Raw genomic sequence first — 18,135 nt, forward strand, 5'->3', positions numbered from 1 at the left:
AAAATTTACAGATGTAGACTAAAAAAAGTGAATTATTAGGTATATCTGGATGGCTGGATTAATGGGATGCTATAAATATAAATAAATGCTATAAATATATATATATAAAAGTGTATTTTTAGGATTATAATATACAGATTAAGGTGCATTGAGCATGCTATACTAGTTTACAGTATGTGTAAGCAGGGGCATGTCCAGAGGGGTGGCATGAGCCCCCAGTTGAAATCTGATTGGACACCCCAAAGGTGCCAACCAATATGCTTAACTAAGATTTGCTTTCTACCCAATAAAATGATCTATACTGGCTGTTCTGATACAGACTGGTTGTAGTTTTCTTAACATGTCAATATAGTAAATTTAGTTTTGAATAAGTTCTTTATAACAAATTCAGACATCGTGCAGGAGTTTGCATGCAATTTCTAAGTGTGTGTGTGTGTGCACGGAAACTTCATGCCACTCCTGCATAAGTCAGTGCTGCAGTTGGTCCATCGCATTACATTTTTTAATCTGGACACGCCCCTTTGTGTGAGCCGTGTTTTCTTAAAAAAAAAAATCTTCTCCAGCTGTCTCCAAACAGTCAAACAATCTCACTCATGGTGAATCTTTGCTGTGGAAAATGTAAACAAAGGCTGTTTCTGTCTGACACCTACCCTGCAGCAGGAGTTACAAGTGTTAAAAACGACTATATAGAAGTCATCTGTATAAGAATCAATCTTGTTGCTGATGGTCTTGTCTGTTTCTGTAGCTCTATAGAGGCTTCAGTGTTAATTCCAGTCTGTTTCATAACCAGCTCAAAACTCCTCAAGGGAGATTTAAATGTCCAAAGTAGGAAAGTGGAAAGAATCATAAAACCAGATTTATTCAGAGGTCGTACATTTTTCTTAAATCAAAACACAACTTGGAAACACGTTTGGAGTTTCTGACTCCATTGTGTACTGGACCAGCTGTTGTAAGTGCAGACGTCTTTGCAAACCTCAAACACATCAGAGTATTAGATCACAGACCCAGTCTCCGCTGTAGAGCTCCTCCCAGTCTCCCGTTTCCAGAGCCTTCAGACGCTTCTCCTGGAAAACTCTGCAGGATTCTTGTGGCATTTTAACTGGCATACCTCCTGGACCCATGCAAACACACACACACACACACAGACACACACAGACACACACATCCAGTTTTTCCTTCTCCTTTTTACGTCATCATTTCCCCCGAACAGATTCATAACCCCATATTTCTCCATCTGTTATTGTTTTTTTTAAAGTGTGGCGAGCAGGCTTCATAGTTCACCTAATCATTCTTACAAGGAAGTGAGTTTGTGGTAAGTTTATGAGCATTGTTTGCTCCTGTGTACAGGCATGCAGCCTTTTTATTTTGGCAACAGCCGACATTTAAGCCAACGAGAAAAAGCGATCAGATCACATCATCACAGCGGGCTTTCTTGACCTTGTAAATCTTTTTTCTTTAGTGTGAAACAACTTTTTTTGGGGGGGGAGGTCGAGAATAAAACTTGCATGATTTAATACTTAATGCTACAGTCAGACAAGATGTTCTAAAAAGAAATGCCATTAATCAAATAACAGACAGAGGAAGCAGGCATGTCAACAAACCCATCACCATGACAACTGAACAAACTCCTTTCACCAATACAGACAGTTTCATACCATTGAAAAGGATCTTAAACGTGGATTTTTTTTGTTAAAACTTTTGGCATTTTCATGCAAATAACACTGACTCTGATTACAGTAGAGTTTTACCAGATGTTTATGATGCCCTCCTAGTAAACAGCAAACAACATCGATACTTGTTTTGATACCACAGCAACAAAAATAGAAGCCCTAAGTACCACATATTGTACTTGGGACTTTTTGCACAATGCAGGCAAACTCCTGCACACTGTCTAAATTGTCTCTCTTTTTCTAGCTTCCTGCAGCTTTTGGTTGAAAATGTGACTGAAAATATATTTTTCTTTGGTACTTTCTAAAACTATCATTCCCTAAAATAACAGATATTTAAAACAGATGGTCTCATAACGTAGTGTGAATACTGACATTGTTGACAACCTTGGATTGTATATGTCCCCCTTATAGCATAATGCATCATTTTTTGCATGCATGAATCCTACAGATCGGATATGTTGAATAATGTACATCATGGGTTGATGCTTCCTAAGATGTTTAGATCATTTAAAAACACACTAGACCAGCTGGCTAATGTATTGCCATGAAACTCTGAACCATCCTGTTTTTTCCAAACTCTTAAAAAAACGTTGACATCTTAAAAAAAGTGTCTGTGTTTGTTGTTTCCACAAGCACAGAGATGTGTCATGTTTTCCCCCCTGAGTAAATCTGCAGGTTTCCACAAAGAGTGGAAGTGGGAGGTGGGAGCAAAAACAAAGAGCTTTCCTGTTGTTTTGGCAAAAAAAAAAAAAAAAAAGCCAGACGTCCTGAACGTGGCACAGAGAGGAGAGGCAGCAGGCGGACTTTTTTTTTTTTTTTTAATACAGTTTGGGATGTAGAGCAGCTCTCATTCATACTTCTGGTGGGATGTTTCTGCTTGGCTGAGTCTCAGAGGGCTGAAGGAGGGAGAGAGGAGTGGGAGAGAGAGAAGAGAGAGAGAGAGAGACTCAGAGGTGCAGAGGGAGTTAAGATGCAGAACCAGACGCAGAAAATGGGACCTGCTGCCACCTCGCTCGCTCTGTTGTGTTTGTGTTTTCTCTATGTTTCTACAGAGACGGTGGACGCTTCACCAACACAGGTCAGAACTGCATGGGACTGCACTAAACTGAAAACTATACTAACCTTTACAGATGTTGCTGCCACTGTAATTTTGTTGGAGTCAAACACTGAATCCATTCATAATGCTCAGAGTGTATTTACTGTACACGTGTGCAGGAGAGACTCAGGTGAAGCTAAATTAAAAAAATGAAAACTTGATGATAGTGAGATACTTTTTGTTAAATATGCACAGATGTCCAGTGGAAATAATAATCAATGTAAGGAAATGCCTCAGTGTTGTGTGAATGGTGTTTACTGGCAAAACTATTGAAAGTGACATCATGGATATGACACACACACCACACTTTCTTGAATAAGATGACGGGGGATCTCCATTAGTCTTATTGTAGATTTTTTTTCTATCTATTTACAACAGGGACAGAGCACATTAATGAACATAAACATGTAAATATACCAAATTGCAGCCTTAGGCAAATTTCCATCTGTACAGTAGTCTTTGGCAGGTTGTTGGTACACGTTTTTAAAACACTCTTTCAGTCCTTATGACATATGACGACATACATTATGATATGATACAACACAATACAAAATGCTATGGTATGATACAAAGTGATACAATCCAAAAAAATAATACGACACAAAACGATACGATAAAAAAACGTTTCGATACCTGTTACTATACGATATGATTCAATACGATACGATACACTTAAAAAAATGACGATTCAAAACGATACGATATGATTAAAAATGGAACAATACAAAAAGATACGCTACAATTCAAACCGGTACAATACAATACAAAATAATATATTGTGAAAAAATATGACATTTCATTGTACCGTTGGGGAACTATTTCTTGGACTTTTGTGGATCACTTTTTTTTTGTGCTGATAGTGATTAAAGAGAGCTGGGATCAGCTCCAGCCCCCCGGAGACCCTGACTGTGAAAAAGTGGTATAGATAATAACGGATGGATGGAGATGTTATTTGATGTATTATCACTAATTTGGACAAACAGACCTTTGTAAGAGTGTCACTTTGGGCTCTTGGTAATTATGATGAGAATTCATTATACAAATATAGACTATTACATTTTGACTAATTAATTTAAATTTTAATGTCAGCTAAATTTTTCTGCATTGAGGACAATTACTTTACATTTTTTACAGTGTAGAAATAGAACTTTTTCTGATGACCTCACTGCTGTTAATAGTTTTCTTTCACAACACTTAGTAAAAACAAAACATGACAAAACACTTCACAAAATCAAGATAGTTGAGGTCGGAGACACAATAGAGTAAACATTTACTCCATTGTGTTCTGAGTTAGACAGAGGAGCAGATTATGTAAGAATCGCTTCATTACAAACACTGTTCAGGCTAAATCATCGGGAATTTGAAAACAAGCCAGGCCCAGATGTTAGCAGGGAGGTCATATGTGTTTTTGGAGAAGAGCCCTAAATGAGCCTGTTTGTAAGTTTCAAACGCTGGTTTATAATTAGTTTGTGGGGAGAAGCTGGATTTGATTTAAGTCCATGTACTGGAGCGAAGACAGAACTGACACGTGGTAAATACAGTGTCTGAGAAATGTTGACTTTGATTCCTTTTTTTCCACGTACCAGTCTCCTCAGCAAGAGGTGAAGAAGGCGAGAGGGGATGTTCCGGATACTCTTCCAGAGCCTGAACCAGAGCCAACCAGCCCAGTGTCAGACTTTGAAAACTCATACAACTATGTCTGTGAGTCTGCATCCTCACAGCCGATCAAAACATGACAAATCTGTATCATATATGTGTCAAAGGTTCTGTCAAAATTAGCCTTAAAACAGGAACATTAATATGTCTTTTATCCTATCCTCAGTGTCCAGACTAGCCGGCATGGACCAGGCGATCCACAAGCTGAATGTGGGTCACTACACCCTGGATGTTAAAGTCAGTCAGCTGATGGACCGTCTGTCCAGGGTGGATGGTAAAACAATCACTGTCTCCCATCAATCTACCACTGACGTTATTATTTCTCCTTCCACAACACAGGATGATCTATATTCAGCATTTTCTGTATAACATTAAATTAAATCCCCATCATAAACTGCAATGTCACATTCAACTTGAGACCAAAGTTAAGATTGCCTCTTAGTTCCTAAACTTTGAGAAAAGATAAAGAGACTGACTCTCATGTCTCCTTGTTCATGTTGTTTGCATCACTGAACACGACAGCTAAAGTCGGGGAGCTGGAGGACAGCATCCAGGAGGTTTACCAGCACAGCAAGGACAACAGGAAAGAGATGGGAAGACTGGAAGGTAGCCATTATTGTTTTCTTTGTATCACTTTTGCTCCAATGCACCTGCTGCTGAGTTTTCTTGGAAAAAAAAAAATCTGTTTCTCTTCCATAAATCTTTGACTTAAAGGCTTTATATGAGATAACTCTGTGAGTCATGACTGTCTACAATGGGTGTAACACCCGAGTCCCACTGTCTGTGATGTTTTCAGAGTTTTCAGAGTCCTATCTTCAGTTTGTTTACATCGCCAGGACGGCCGGCTGACTCCTCCCCTCGTGTATAAAAGTTGTTTAATTGAGGGACTAGAGAAAAGAAGAATAACATACTGTACTCACTGCTTAACTGTGTTTCTAGATCACGCTCATTTCAGGTAAATTTACATGCAGTGTGAAGATACCAGCATAATAAAGATCGCTAGCATTAGCATGCTAACACAACAATGCAGCGCGAGTTGTTTTGGTTTCATGCTGGTGCTCAAGGGCGACATCTGCTGGATCAAAAAATCGCATATAAAGCCTTTAAATGGTAATGAAAACACAGACATTTTCAGTCCAGACTTTATTGCTATAATCATATTTATTTCCGTCAGCGGATAATCTAGAGACAGCATCTTGAAAAAGGTTCACCAAAGGGTGGCCAAAAATCTATTCTGCCAAAGAGAATTAACTCCAGGTGTGGGTTAATTTTACTCAACTGGTTCAGAAAACCAAAATGAACACTAACGGCTGCATCAAATGCACCATAAAGCAGATATATTTAGCAGCCAGCTGGTGAACTTTGTGGACTATTTACAGATAAAAGGGCGATTATTGTGTCAAGAAATGGTAGAGACCAAAAAGGAGCAAAAAGAAGAATGAATACTGCAGATACAAATGAGAGATAATGGATGTTAAGGAGTCAGTCTGCTGTGAAGAAATGATCATTGATATTACCGATAAAGTGAAACCTTTCCTACATGTCAAACATGATGAAGCATCTGTTTCTGTTTTCCTGCTTCTTAGGCTGCCAGAAAGGACGCAGGTTGGGATACAAATGTTACCTTGTCTATAACAGCTATCAGGATTACGCCGGAGCGTCCAGGAAGTGTTTGGAGCGAGGTGGTCGGATAGCAATGCCCCGGGACCGTAGGGAGCAGGAGGCCCTCGCCGACTACGTCAAGTCGTTCTTCCACCCGGGGAACTGGCCCGTGTGGCTGGGCATCAGCGACCTGCGATCGGAGGGCATGTACCTTTTCGAAGACGGGACGCGGGTGTCTTACTTTCAGTGGCGTAAACACTTCCTGTCCAGCCAACCGGACGGAGGGAGGCGGGAGAACTGTGTGGCCATGTCGTCGGACGACGGCGACTGGTGGGATCATTACTGCGACCGCACCATGAACTATGTCTGCGAGTTTGACGACAGAGTGGCTCTTTAAGACTCTTCTCCAATCACAATCTCCACACTCTCAGACTCAGGGACTTTTTATCGCGTTCCCAGTATACGTGTGAGTGCTTAGGACTGTCCCACTGTCATTTCCTAAATGTGTGAGGGCTCTGAAGCGTGATACATTAGCAGCGTATTTATGCAATTTGCAGGAGTTTCCCTGCAGTTTTTGGTGATTAACAGCAAGAAATGACCCAACAATGGGTGCCAAGGACATTCTTTTTTGTCATAATATCAGACAGGTATCGATATTGTTAGATTTTTACTCGTATCATTTCTAAGTTTAAAAGTCTGGATTCATGACTACCCCAGTCTGCAGACTTCCCTGTTGGACTTACCCAGAGTTCATTGTAAACTTGTTACATAAAGAACATGATTGTCCACCCCACCACTAATTGTAAAACAAATGTCCAATACTGAAGACATAGTGTTAAAAAAGAAAAAGGAAAAAAAAAAAGATACAATTTATTTACAAAAAAAAAAGTATGGACTTGGGGCGCTGGTGGCGCGGTGGTTGGTGTGCATCCCATGTATGGAGGCTGTGATCCACCGGGCGGGCGGCTTGGGTTCGGGTCCGACCTGTGGCTCCTTTCCCGCATGTCGTTCCCTTATCTCTCTACCTGATTTCTGACTCTATCCACTATCCTATCTCTCCATTAAAAGCAAAAAAAGCCCCCCCAAAAAAGTATGGACTTGATGAAAAACCCCAAATACAAATAAGATAATTTGTGACATGTGGTTGATCACTTTTGAGTTATTTATGTTGTCAGTCAAATACTCACAAAGGATGAACATCAATGCCTTGAACAAACACTGTAATGTAAGACAAAAAATATATACCGGAGATCGGCTTTTTCTTTTGTTAAATAGCGTGTCTTGTCTCTCGTCAACGTGTGATGTCATAATATTGTGTCCCATTCCTTATTTGAGTATCAGCTCAAGCCCTCATTAGCTGGGTCAATTTCAGGGGGTTGGCATCCTATGAAGGACCAAGCCAATCTCTCCATGTCCTATAGCTGAGGGAGTGTCACACACCTGGGGGAGGGGTTACTGCCCTTTGTGATGTCATGAAGGGAAAATCTCCAAACGGCCTGTTTGAGCACACATTTTCTGAAAAGTGGAGCAGGTAAAAGACAGAGAGGATGGACTTTTATGATATTAGGGGGGTTTGTAGACAGACTAGAGACACATATTAGTGTTAGAGAAACATGGTGATATGTGACCTTTAGTAGTGTCATCTTGCAGGAGAAAGGGGACAGCTATGAAGATAATTCATCCTAGGATTTTAAAGGGAAAGATGCGTCTCAAATGTGCACAAATTCATAAAAGACTTTCAAAGTTTATGTAAGTGTTATAAATATTATTATTCATGCAGCTGCAGCGATATGAGGTAAAGTGGTCTGGACTGCGATTTGACGCCTGGAATTCTAAATATTTGTTCAAAGTTTCCAAAAAAAAAAGGAAAGAAATGTGAAGCTCGAGGGCCGTCTGTCTGAATCAGCGCAAACTGACCCTCTTAGAGATATAAATCAAAGTGTGTTTAAAGTTATTTTCACCATCTCTGCTACCAGATGGGACCGCCCCGTCAAACTGATTCTCCTGCGCCTCGGGCCTGCGTGTCTCTGAAGCTGTCATCTAAACTAATCACCATCTTGTGAGTCCCACAGCGTGTAAAACAACACAAACATAAAACGCTGAACATAATTGTTTATCATAAATCTTTACTTAGACTTGACAAAATCATTTTCTAAACGATTAGAACATTTTCAGTCTGTATAAAACTTAATTTTGCTCCTCAGTAGAGCTGGGTATTCAAAACATCTCAACCTTTTATTTAGATACAAAACTTGTTCTTCTTTTTTTGGTACTTTCATTTTAGAAATACAGCTACTCTTTATTTCAGCAGAGGCATTTTAAATTCAACAGAAGATGTCCAGGTTATAAAATGTTGAATGTCATCCCCATATAAAAACCTGTACAAGAGCTTAAGAGTAATAAAATAAAGAGCTGACATTTGATACCCAGCTCTACGCGCCATCATGATCTCAGCTTGTTGGGAGTTATTTCAGCTCACAGTTTATAGAAAAACATCACAGTGTGTGCTCTATAAATCTATAAATATGAAAAGAGAAGACCCATCAAATAAAATTAATGACACCTTTTATCTGTAATTTGATGTCAGAGTGCTGTTCTACAATAAAATCGATCTTAAGTCAAAGATTACATCAGGAATAAAAGGGGTGTTCTTTCCTTGACCAGGCACATGAAGGATAATGACTTCATCGAGGAGAAATGGTAAAAGTAGCGTTGCATTCATGTTTTCTAAACCGCCTACTATACCAGTAGTATGTACTGATTAGTGCAAAATGCAGTTTACAGAACTGAACATATGTGAGATCAAAACCGCCCGGATGCTGACTGATTCAGGGGAAAAATGTACAGTATGGTCCTTTTCTGAAAAGCCACAGTTCAGTATGCAGTGCGGACGTTTCAGTAGACTGAACCCTCGTGGTCATGCTTTGGGTCCACCTCAATGAGAACATTTCATCATGGATGCTAACTTCCTGGTTTTGTACGGTATGGTTTGGATGCATCCTTTCAGGAAATCAGTTGCAATTAATTACCCACAATGCTGTGCAAAATGAAATGTAAAACGTCACTTCACATGCTCCTCCAAATCAAAACAAACCCCTGAGCACTGCCGACCCATCTCTGCCAGCTCAGGAGCGCTTGCTGTGCACAGCCACCTCACTCTGACTTCTCTACATCGGTGCACGTCGATAGGATCCTGTTTGTGCATGTGTGTGTATGTCAGCCTGTGTGTGTGTGTGTAGCATGTCTCAGAGTGTAAAAATTAATAAAGACCATCTTCTTCTTCTTCGATATTTAAAAAGAGGTAGAAACTGTTAGTTGCTATCCACATAGAGTGATAGATTACTGATCATTAATATTATTATAGAATTCAAACTGAATCACATTTGATCCAGTAGTAGTACCACTTCTTTTAAAACATGGCCCCATCCCAACACTGACACGACAAAGACGAGCACGTTCCTCTGCTTCACATTCTCTGCATCGGCCACGCCTCTTCATGATGTCATGAATGGGAGACATGACGTCATAAGTGTGAATCAAAAGAGCTGCTCTGTCTCTGCGGTGTCAGTGATGAGTTAAAAACGTAAACCCGAAAAGGCTCGGCGTGTTTGTTTTCTTTTTTCATTTTCACAGCCTGGGTTGTGGGTCCACGGCCTGCAGGATGTCGCTCACAGTCGGTCTGTCGTGAGGGTTTTTAGACGGGTGAGAGAGAAGGACTTTCCCGGCTTCGTCCAGCACAAAGTCACCTCCCATCTGAGAAGACAAACACATAAAAGTATAACACATATGGTACGTGTCTCAAATGAGAGGGAAGACGTCAGAAAGTAAGTATACAAGAAAATGAGAATAAATCACAACATTTACATGTCACAACAAGTGCCTCACAACAAGTCATTTTTAATACTGTTTAAATAATTTCAGCCAGTCTTCATCTTACCCGAGCAATATTCCTTTCCATTAACTAGGAAATGGGATATTTAACAGACAGCAAGTAAAACTAAAAACATGACTCATTTATCTCTTTATGAGTCATCTTAAAAAAAAGGGAAAAAAAGAAATATTCCACATTTCTGAATTTAAAATAAATATATTTTTCTTTTTAATTCTTTTTCTTAATTCTTTTAATTCAACTTCATTTGTCCCCGAAGGCCGATTGGTAATGGGACAGAAAAAAGACAGCAAAAAGCTAACACGCTAACATGTTGACGTAATGCTTACATTATGAGACACGTTTATTTGATGCATGTTAAGTACTTAAAGAGACAGTGTACCATTTATGATGTACTATAATTTGCACATTTTGAAAGCTATATCAATTGAAATGCGTAAAACTGATAACCCCAAGCTAAAATATTTTATGTTTTACATGATTAAGTCCATCTAGATGTCAAAATATCAGCATAAATAAAAATATATTCTTGTTGCACAATCGTCCTCAAGGACAAATTTACAACTAATGCGGAAATGGATTTTTATTTATTTTAATTGCATTGACATCCATGGACACATGCCACATCTAAATAAAAGTGACATGGGGCGCTGGATGGCCTAGCGGTTCTGATGCTCTACACATGAACAGAGGATGTAGTCATCGTCACGGCAACCGCGGGTTTAAATCCGACCTTGGCGCTTTTTGCTGCATGTTGTCCCCCCATTCTCTCCTCCCAACATTTCCTCTCTCCCTCTCTCTCTTCAGCTGTCCAATCTAATAAAGGCAAGTACGGCCATGGTGGGGGTGGTGTGTGTGTGTGTGTGTGTGTGTGTGTGTGTGTGTGTGTGTGTGTGTGTGTGTGTGTGTGTGTGTGTGTAGTAGTAAATAAGACATCCAGCAGTTCATTTTGACCTCAACGTCCTCAGATATTAAATTCCAGTTCTGCATGTCAGCACGTTTTCCCTTAATGTCCGTAATTGATTCGGGCCATTAAATAAGCACCTCCTCACCGCTAACGTGTTTGCTGTGTCATCAACTTGTACCTGATAAATGTCTTCCATCAGGCGAGGGGGGACGTCAGGGAAGTCGATTCCCACAGCTCCGTACTCCGAGTACTGCAGCAGGCAGCCGAACCTCATCACCTTAGCGTAGGACGAGCCCAGGCCGAAGCTCCTGTACACCTGTGGCCAAAGAGAGAGAGAGAGAACGTCTACTGTGTTAAAAAAAAAAGTAGCACTGTATCATATTTACAGTTTTATTAAATCAGAAGCACAGAGAGAAACACCTGCTTTGGATTCAGCGATATGACAAGAATCTGCTGGAGGAGCTGATCAGGTTCCTAACACACAAACACATGTCGCAAATTGTTCTGTGGAACATTTAGATATTTAGTCGATCGCCCTTGTTTGCATCCCACATCTGCAAACATCTGGTGGGTGACTTTTTTCAGACTGAAAGGTTTGGAGGCTCGGCTTAGTGGGAACGTTAAGACACATCATCAAACAGCTGCTGAAAGTAGAGTTGCTAAATGTCATGCTTCCTGCCAAGTATACAGACAAGATTATATAGAACATGCTGGTGTTGTAGAACCTGAGCTCGGTCACTTTTTGAAGGTCTTGGGTCTCGGAATCGAAAGCATTTTTACCCGGTCTTGTCTCGGTCTCCACTGACCACCACTGACACACAATTTTTCAACGTCATCACTAGGGCTGGTTAATAAAAAATCGATTCATCAATGTATTGCAATTATTATTTTCCCAATTCAATTCGATTAAGGGAAATAATGAGATCTTTTTGTTGTTGTTGTAATGACGCCACCTCTCCACTGGGGGCGCTGTGGGTGCTGTCAATTCAGGTCAGGCACAAATATGCACTTTAGATTATACTGTACTATGTTTTATTCTTTGTTTATTAAATAATAATGCAATGATAAAATCATTTTTGTTCTACACATATACAAACAATGCACACGTTGGTCTCGGTTAGTGTCTCGGGTGTTTCTGATCCATCTTTTAAACCTCTAAAAAGAAATCTTTGTTTTTAATATTCAATCAATTCCTCTATTATTTTAAATGTTCTGTATTTTAACAAGTAAACGAGGGTAAGAACGGGCATGCAGACCTTCCTCTGTGGATCCAGCAGCATGTCGTAGGTACACCCAGTCTGCTCCTTCCACAGCTGAGCCCCCTCCACACCGCCGAACGAGACCACCAAGACCTTCACTGACCGAGCGTCCAGGAGAGCCTGCAGAGAAATTTAGAAAAAGGAAAAATGAATTTAATTAAAAGCCAAACCAAGAAATGTATTTAGCCTCTTAAAGATCCATCACTTTTTCACACGCTTGATCAACTTGAATTTATCTAAACATAAATGGGTTTAAAATTATTGCAACTTTTTTAAGCCAGAGAGGAAAGAAAAAAGGTCACGTAGTCGGAGGATTACGCCGACTTAAAAGACGATACACAAAATACTCATAGCCAAGAAGCTAGAGGGGGTTAAGCAAGCTAACGTTGCCTGTTTCTGCCCCCCTTAGTTACTGTTGCTAAGGTGAGCGGCTACAGCTACAGCTAGCTAATCTTACCCCACATTATTTAGACTAAAGCTCAAGTTTCTAGATGAAACTGTTGCTATCAACAAGCAATTTCCTTTCTGTATTAAACAGACCATGCTAGCTGTGTCCGCTGCGCTTAGTTACCGCTGCTAATCCCAGCAGCTACAGCTAACTAGCTAACCTAGCTAACATTAGCCGCAATTATCTGGATTTACACTCAAGTCCACTTCCAATCTATTTTATCTATAAGGCTTTTTTTTTTTTTAAAGCAAAGTTTACTTACTTTACAGTAAAGTAAAAAAAAAAATCAGATATAAGCACTTACGTACACAAGTCTGTAAAATATAAAAGATAAAGTAATAAAGACATTAAAAATACACTGAAATATAGAGTCCACACACACAACTCTCAGATTGAGGTTTTTACTGTGTGTCCAGACTTTCTCTTCATTTTAAACAAACGTTGTTTATCAAACACAAAATGCAGTTTTGCAGACGTAATGTGATGACACAGTAAAAGGTTAAAGTGGTTGTTAGTACGTCTTTTCATGAATTCATTCATCTTGATAACGTTGTGGATATAGCTTTGAATTGTGTCTTCGGGTAATTCTTCTTTTGGGTCTGTGAAGCTGTAACCTTATGTGGTGAAACATCTAAACTGCAGCAGATCAATGTTTGGATAGGAGCCAACCATATGTTGTCAACAACTGTTTGCTAGACAAATATGGAAGCGATTAGTGATCAGAATTCAAATGATAAAGCTAATTTGAAAATGAAAATGCATTAACAGAAATGCTTTTTAATTTTCAGAATATGGGTGTTTTATTTGACTCTAATTCTCTTATCTAATTTGCATTTTAGTTTTCAACTTCAAAAATGCAAATTCTTAGACTAAATCAAAATGAAGAAGACAATTACATTTGCTTTTTCATTTTCAAAAAATTCCCCGCTAAATTTATATCATAATTCAAATGAAAAATCTAATTTTAAAATGAAAATGCAGTAACAGAAACACGTTTAAATTTTCAGAATATAGGTGCATTATTTGACCTATATTTAAAATTAATATTCAGTCATCCAGTTTGCATTATACTTTTGCTGTCTATGTATGCATATTGTATGACATCATTCAAATGAAAACTAAAAGGTCTTTGGCTTTTCGTTTTCAAACTTGCCGTGCTAAAAAGTTGGAAAGGAATTTGTGGGCTGTGCCTTCTAGCAGAATATAAGCAACACTGTGAAGATGAACACTGGGCCACTTTGTCAATGATTGCAAGCGATCGTGAGATCTTGGTCAGTATGGGTCAGCGATGGTCCGCACTTTGTCAGCCATGTGTGTTGTGTTTCTGTGTTGTCTGACCACGGCTGAATAAATCTTAGATGATCCACAGTCTGTTTCACGATTTCACCATTGTTCATCTACTACAGAAATAACCTCCACCTAACAGGGGCGTCAACCTAACAGTGTTTTTATATATAAATAAGTGCTAACTTTTGGATTGAGGGTAAACCGACCTGATTGGCTTCCAGCTCGGCCGTGTGGTCTCGTCACGGCAGTCATCCGAAGTGTCTGATGAGAACCAGCAGCAGCTTCTGACCCTGACCCAGGTACTGACCCAGAGTCACACTCCTGTGAACACACAAAGCACAAACAGCTCCAAAAATCAACAACGATACAACAAAATCTGATAAACGCCTAAAAACTAGCCGATGGTGCGGACTGGTTTTTCATTTACTTATTCTAAAAAACGTGTTAAACGTAGAAAGTGTCGCGCTGAACACAAACATCCCCCCTCCTCATGGCGAACTCACTTTCTGCTGCGTGCGTCAGTGAACTCAGTGTCAGGGCTCAGGCTGTCTGCTGTGTGTCCTCCAGCAGGCTGTCTGTCGCCTGTCGTCTGCAGACCGCTGTCCACACTCTCCAGGAACGAGTCCCACTCAGTCTGCACACACACACACACACACACACACACACACACACACAACATGAGTACAGCAAGTCTATCCTTAACTGCTTTTACATTCAAAACAAATAGAAAAAAACTGCACAGTACATAATCTGGTGCTTTTGTTTGAAAGTTATAAGTTATAAGAATCAATGTCTAAAATGATTTTACTACATTTTTATTCTTTTACATTTTTAAATTGAGGACTTTAGCCGCTGTACATGTGACGCACACACTAACCACTAGGGTACCAGCTACCGGAGAAGAAAATCTTGTACAATTAATTCAACTACATATTTTTTTATTTGAAGTTTCTTTTCAGATTAATTTCAAAGCTCCTGTGAGGAACTTTTAATTAGTGTTGATTTTAGCGCCCCTTTAAACTTAATAGTATCTCTTATTTATTTGCTAATTTTGGCCTGTGCATGTAATGTTTCTCAACATAGATCTAATCCTTACCGTATCATATACAATATGGTACAGTACCATAAGATATGATACGGCACGATACGGTATGATACGATATGCTTTATTGTTCCCTTGGGGAAATGTATCTTGGACTCATGTTTCACTCACTCCCTGTGGTGGTTTCAAGCATTAGAAAGGCCAGAGTTTATCCAAAAAGTGAATCTTGTTGCTGATGGTCTTGTTTTGTTTTTGTAGTTTATAAAGAGTCAGTATTTATCTTTTTAATAAAACTCACACACAAAAATGAAAGATTATTCAGTGATTGATTAAGACAACACTTTAATGATTGTGAACTACCAAGCGGTGTATGAATAAGTGAAATAAGCCTCAGCTTTAAATGTAGCAATGTCCAAGTTTAAGATGGTGATCATAGTCCAAAAACATCTGAATTAAACGTCATTTACAAATGGGCCTTTCAGCATGATCAGCACTTTTCTTTTCACTGCTTTATGAGTCTTTATTAGTGTCACTTTTACTCTGAACTTTCTCCCTTCATAAAACCATTAAACACATGATTGGTGACGAGTGTGTATTCCTCTTGTATCGATCTGATGGAGCTAAATGTTCTGTTATGTAGGTTTCTTAAATGATTCCAGGTACACACCTCCACCTGCAGGAGCTCGTCCACCTTCTCTCTCACTGCTGCAAGGCTGGAAAAAGAACAACAGGTCGTGTGAATACTTGGCATTAAAGTTAAAAACAATAATTACAACAGTTAATAACTTATTATACGGCTGCTTAACCACTGTAGCTGTCTCCACTGAAGCGTGAGCAGCAGGTTATAACAAGGGTTCATGGTCGTTCTTGTGTTTTCAGAGCTTGTTTGATGATGACTGAGTCACACTTTGATGCTTTAAGCGACTTGTTGGACAACAATAAAAAGCCATGGTAGACTTTGTATTGGAGGTTTGCCAGGTGGAGGTTTTTTGGCAAAGACGTTTCTAAACTTGTAACTCGTCCCTTTCATATTTCCTCCCAACATTTTATGACGTGATGAAAACACATAAATGCTTCAGGGAAGAAACACATTCTCTGCTATTAAAGACCTGCAGAAACTTGATTAACCATCTAATCCTCCTCATGTTTTTCCCCCCCGAGCATATCACCCACACACACGCTCTTACAAATCTGTCTATTAGCTGTCACACAACACGTCATCGCCGAGCTTTTCATTGAGTCTGTTTTCCCACAGATATGAAACATAAATGTTAATGTCAATTATAATAGAAAACAAAAATCTGTGCACAGTATAAAATGGGACAAACTATAAAATTGTAAATTTACACCAGAAAGAATATTTAACTCATAACTCAACATTTTTGACCTCGTAATTCGAAATATTTCCAGTGAAGAATATGAACAAAACCCCAATCATCTTTGTCAGGTTTTTATTCCTACAAGAAGTTGCAGGAAGGAGAAACTGTGCCGAGTGGGATCATGGTGACCACACTGCAGAGTAACTCAAATGAAAGACACACTTTTACGATATCATCACCGTCATTTCATATCTTTACAAACTGATACTTACTGATAAGACTTTTGCCATATGGCCTCTGCTTCACTCTTCTTCTTCACCCCAAGGCTGGAAAACAGCAAGAAAACCTTTTTCATTCAAGGGGTTAAAAAATACTTTTACACTTTACTGATCACAACTTTACTGATGAAATACTTTAGTCAATCCTGCAGGTGTTGAGTGCACCTTCACTTTGTCTTAATGTGCCTTTATTGTAGCGACAGGACGGTGGATAGAGTCAGAAATCGAGAGAGAGAGCGAGAGAGAGTGGGGAATGACATGCCAGAAAGGAGACACAGGTTGGATTTGAACCCCGGGCCGCCCGCTTGCAGGACATGTGGACGCTTACACTAACCTCTACACCCTCTCCTCCCCCCCCGGCGCCTCGTGCACCTTATACCTTTTGTAGAAGTCTGCTCCGGCGGTGATCAGGCCGAACAAAGTGCTGATCTTATGTGGGACAAAATCCTCCAGGGATTCTGTGAGAGGAAACAAAGGGCCATAGTTATCAGGGTCTGCTGGATTTGTGCAATGCCACTGTGTTGGCAATAGGCATGACATGGATTAAATTACACCACCCTCATGCCAGAGAGTCTTTTAATCCAGCAATTTGATCCCAGTGATCTACTTTCTTGTCTTTGTAGCCAAACCATTAAATATTCAAAGGAGTATTGTTACTGCTACTTCCTATATTACATGAGAACTGCCACGTAGCCACGGGAACTAGGTGAAAAGTATATTTTTTTACTCATATTTTGACGTTTTAGTTTACGTGATAAAAATGTAATAGCAGCCCTCGATTACATTTCCTACATTTGTATCCTTTTTTACGTATTTGGGGTAATGCGTGTGTTATAAAACAAAACTAAAATCTATAAAACAATCACTCTGGTATCTACTCAATTCGGCATTCTTATAATGTTTTTATAATCACGAACTTGAGTTACCTTTTTTATTTTATTTTTGGTTCACACGATTCTATCTACAGTCTACTTCCGTTTAAAAACACTCTTAAGGCAGTTACTTACAGCATCATTAAAGTATTAAATTAAGTTCAACTTTTTACATTATGAACGCCGAATTACTCATTAGCCTTAGTTGTATCTGAATCATCCTATAAATCTTCTCTACAGAGGGTTTACATCATCTAACAACGGAACACATTGAAACCTTCAAATTGTTAATGCAGTCCGTCACTGCGCGTGCGTCCTTCTATTAAAACAGTCCTACCTGCAGCCTCCCTTTTGGCTTCACTTAACAGGAGTTTGCTCCAGTTGACCAACAGAGTCAGAGCACTTGTTAAAGTCTCCTCTGACACGACCACATCCTCAGCCATGATCACCGGCTTGCTTCACTCACTCAAATGAAAGTAAAGTCAACAAACATGTGACCTCCTGCAGTCAGTGAACCTGATCACGTGACTCAATCATGTGGCGCTAAAGCCTTGAACTTCAGAGATTACCGGTGTGTGCAACACCACAGTTGTGACCATTAAAACCTTCAACCTCAGTAGGTCTGAATGCTGAAACCGTCTGTGAATTAACATTTTAAAGCTGATATTTAAAAAAACAAACAAAAAAAAATCTTCCAGGGGGAGCATGTCTTTCTTCATCTAGATATTTGTAATTGTCACATTGAATGTACTGCAATCATCTTTTTAAACTCAAAATCTGATGTTTAGTTAACAAATAAGAGTTAATATA

General features: G+C 39.4%; 2 protein-coding genes across 2 annotated transcripts; one reads left to right on the plus strand and one right to left on the minus strand.

Annotated features, from left to right (window-relative positions):
- The first annotated feature begins 2,507 nt into the window (after positions 1 to 2,507).
- On the plus strand, positions 2,508 to 7,296 carry clec11a (C-type lectin domain containing 11A). The gene is made up of 5 exons (XM_020637057.3): positions 2,508 to 2,748; positions 4,353 to 4,467; positions 4,589 to 4,696; positions 4,945 to 5,028; positions 6,009 to 7,296. The coding sequence occupies exons 1-5, from the start codon at positions 2,641 to 2,643 to the stop codon at positions 6,419 to 6,421; spliced, it is 828 nt and encodes a 275-aa protein (XP_020492713.2). The 5' UTR covers positions 2,508 to 2,640; the 3' UTR covers positions 6,422 to 7,296.
- Positions 7,297 to 8,133: 837 nt separating this feature from the next.
- selenol (selenoprotein L) lies at positions 8,134 to 17,821 on the minus strand. Its single transcript, XM_020637055.3, has 9 exons — positions 17,663 to 17,821; positions 16,833 to 16,911; positions 16,448 to 16,501; positions 15,524 to 15,569; positions 14,318 to 14,448; positions 14,021 to 14,135; positions 12,077 to 12,199; positions 10,999 to 11,136; positions 8,134 to 9,777 (listed from the first exon to the last, which is right to left on the minus strand). The coding sequence occupies exons 1-9, from the start codon at positions 17,766 to 17,768 to the stop codon at positions 9,652 to 9,654; spliced, it is 918 nt and encodes a 305-aa protein (XP_020492711.2). The 5' UTR covers positions 17,769 to 17,821; the 3' UTR covers positions 8,134 to 9,651.
- Positions 17,822 to 18,135: the final 314 nt, after the last annotated feature.

This window comes from Labrus bergylta, chromosome 15, assembly GCF_963930695.1.
Source record: "Labrus bergylta chromosome 15, fLabBer1.1, whole genome shotgun sequence".
In the NCBI taxonomy this organism is placed as follows: domain Eukaryota; kingdom Metazoa; phylum Chordata; class Actinopteri; order Labriformes; family Labridae; genus Labrus; species Labrus bergylta.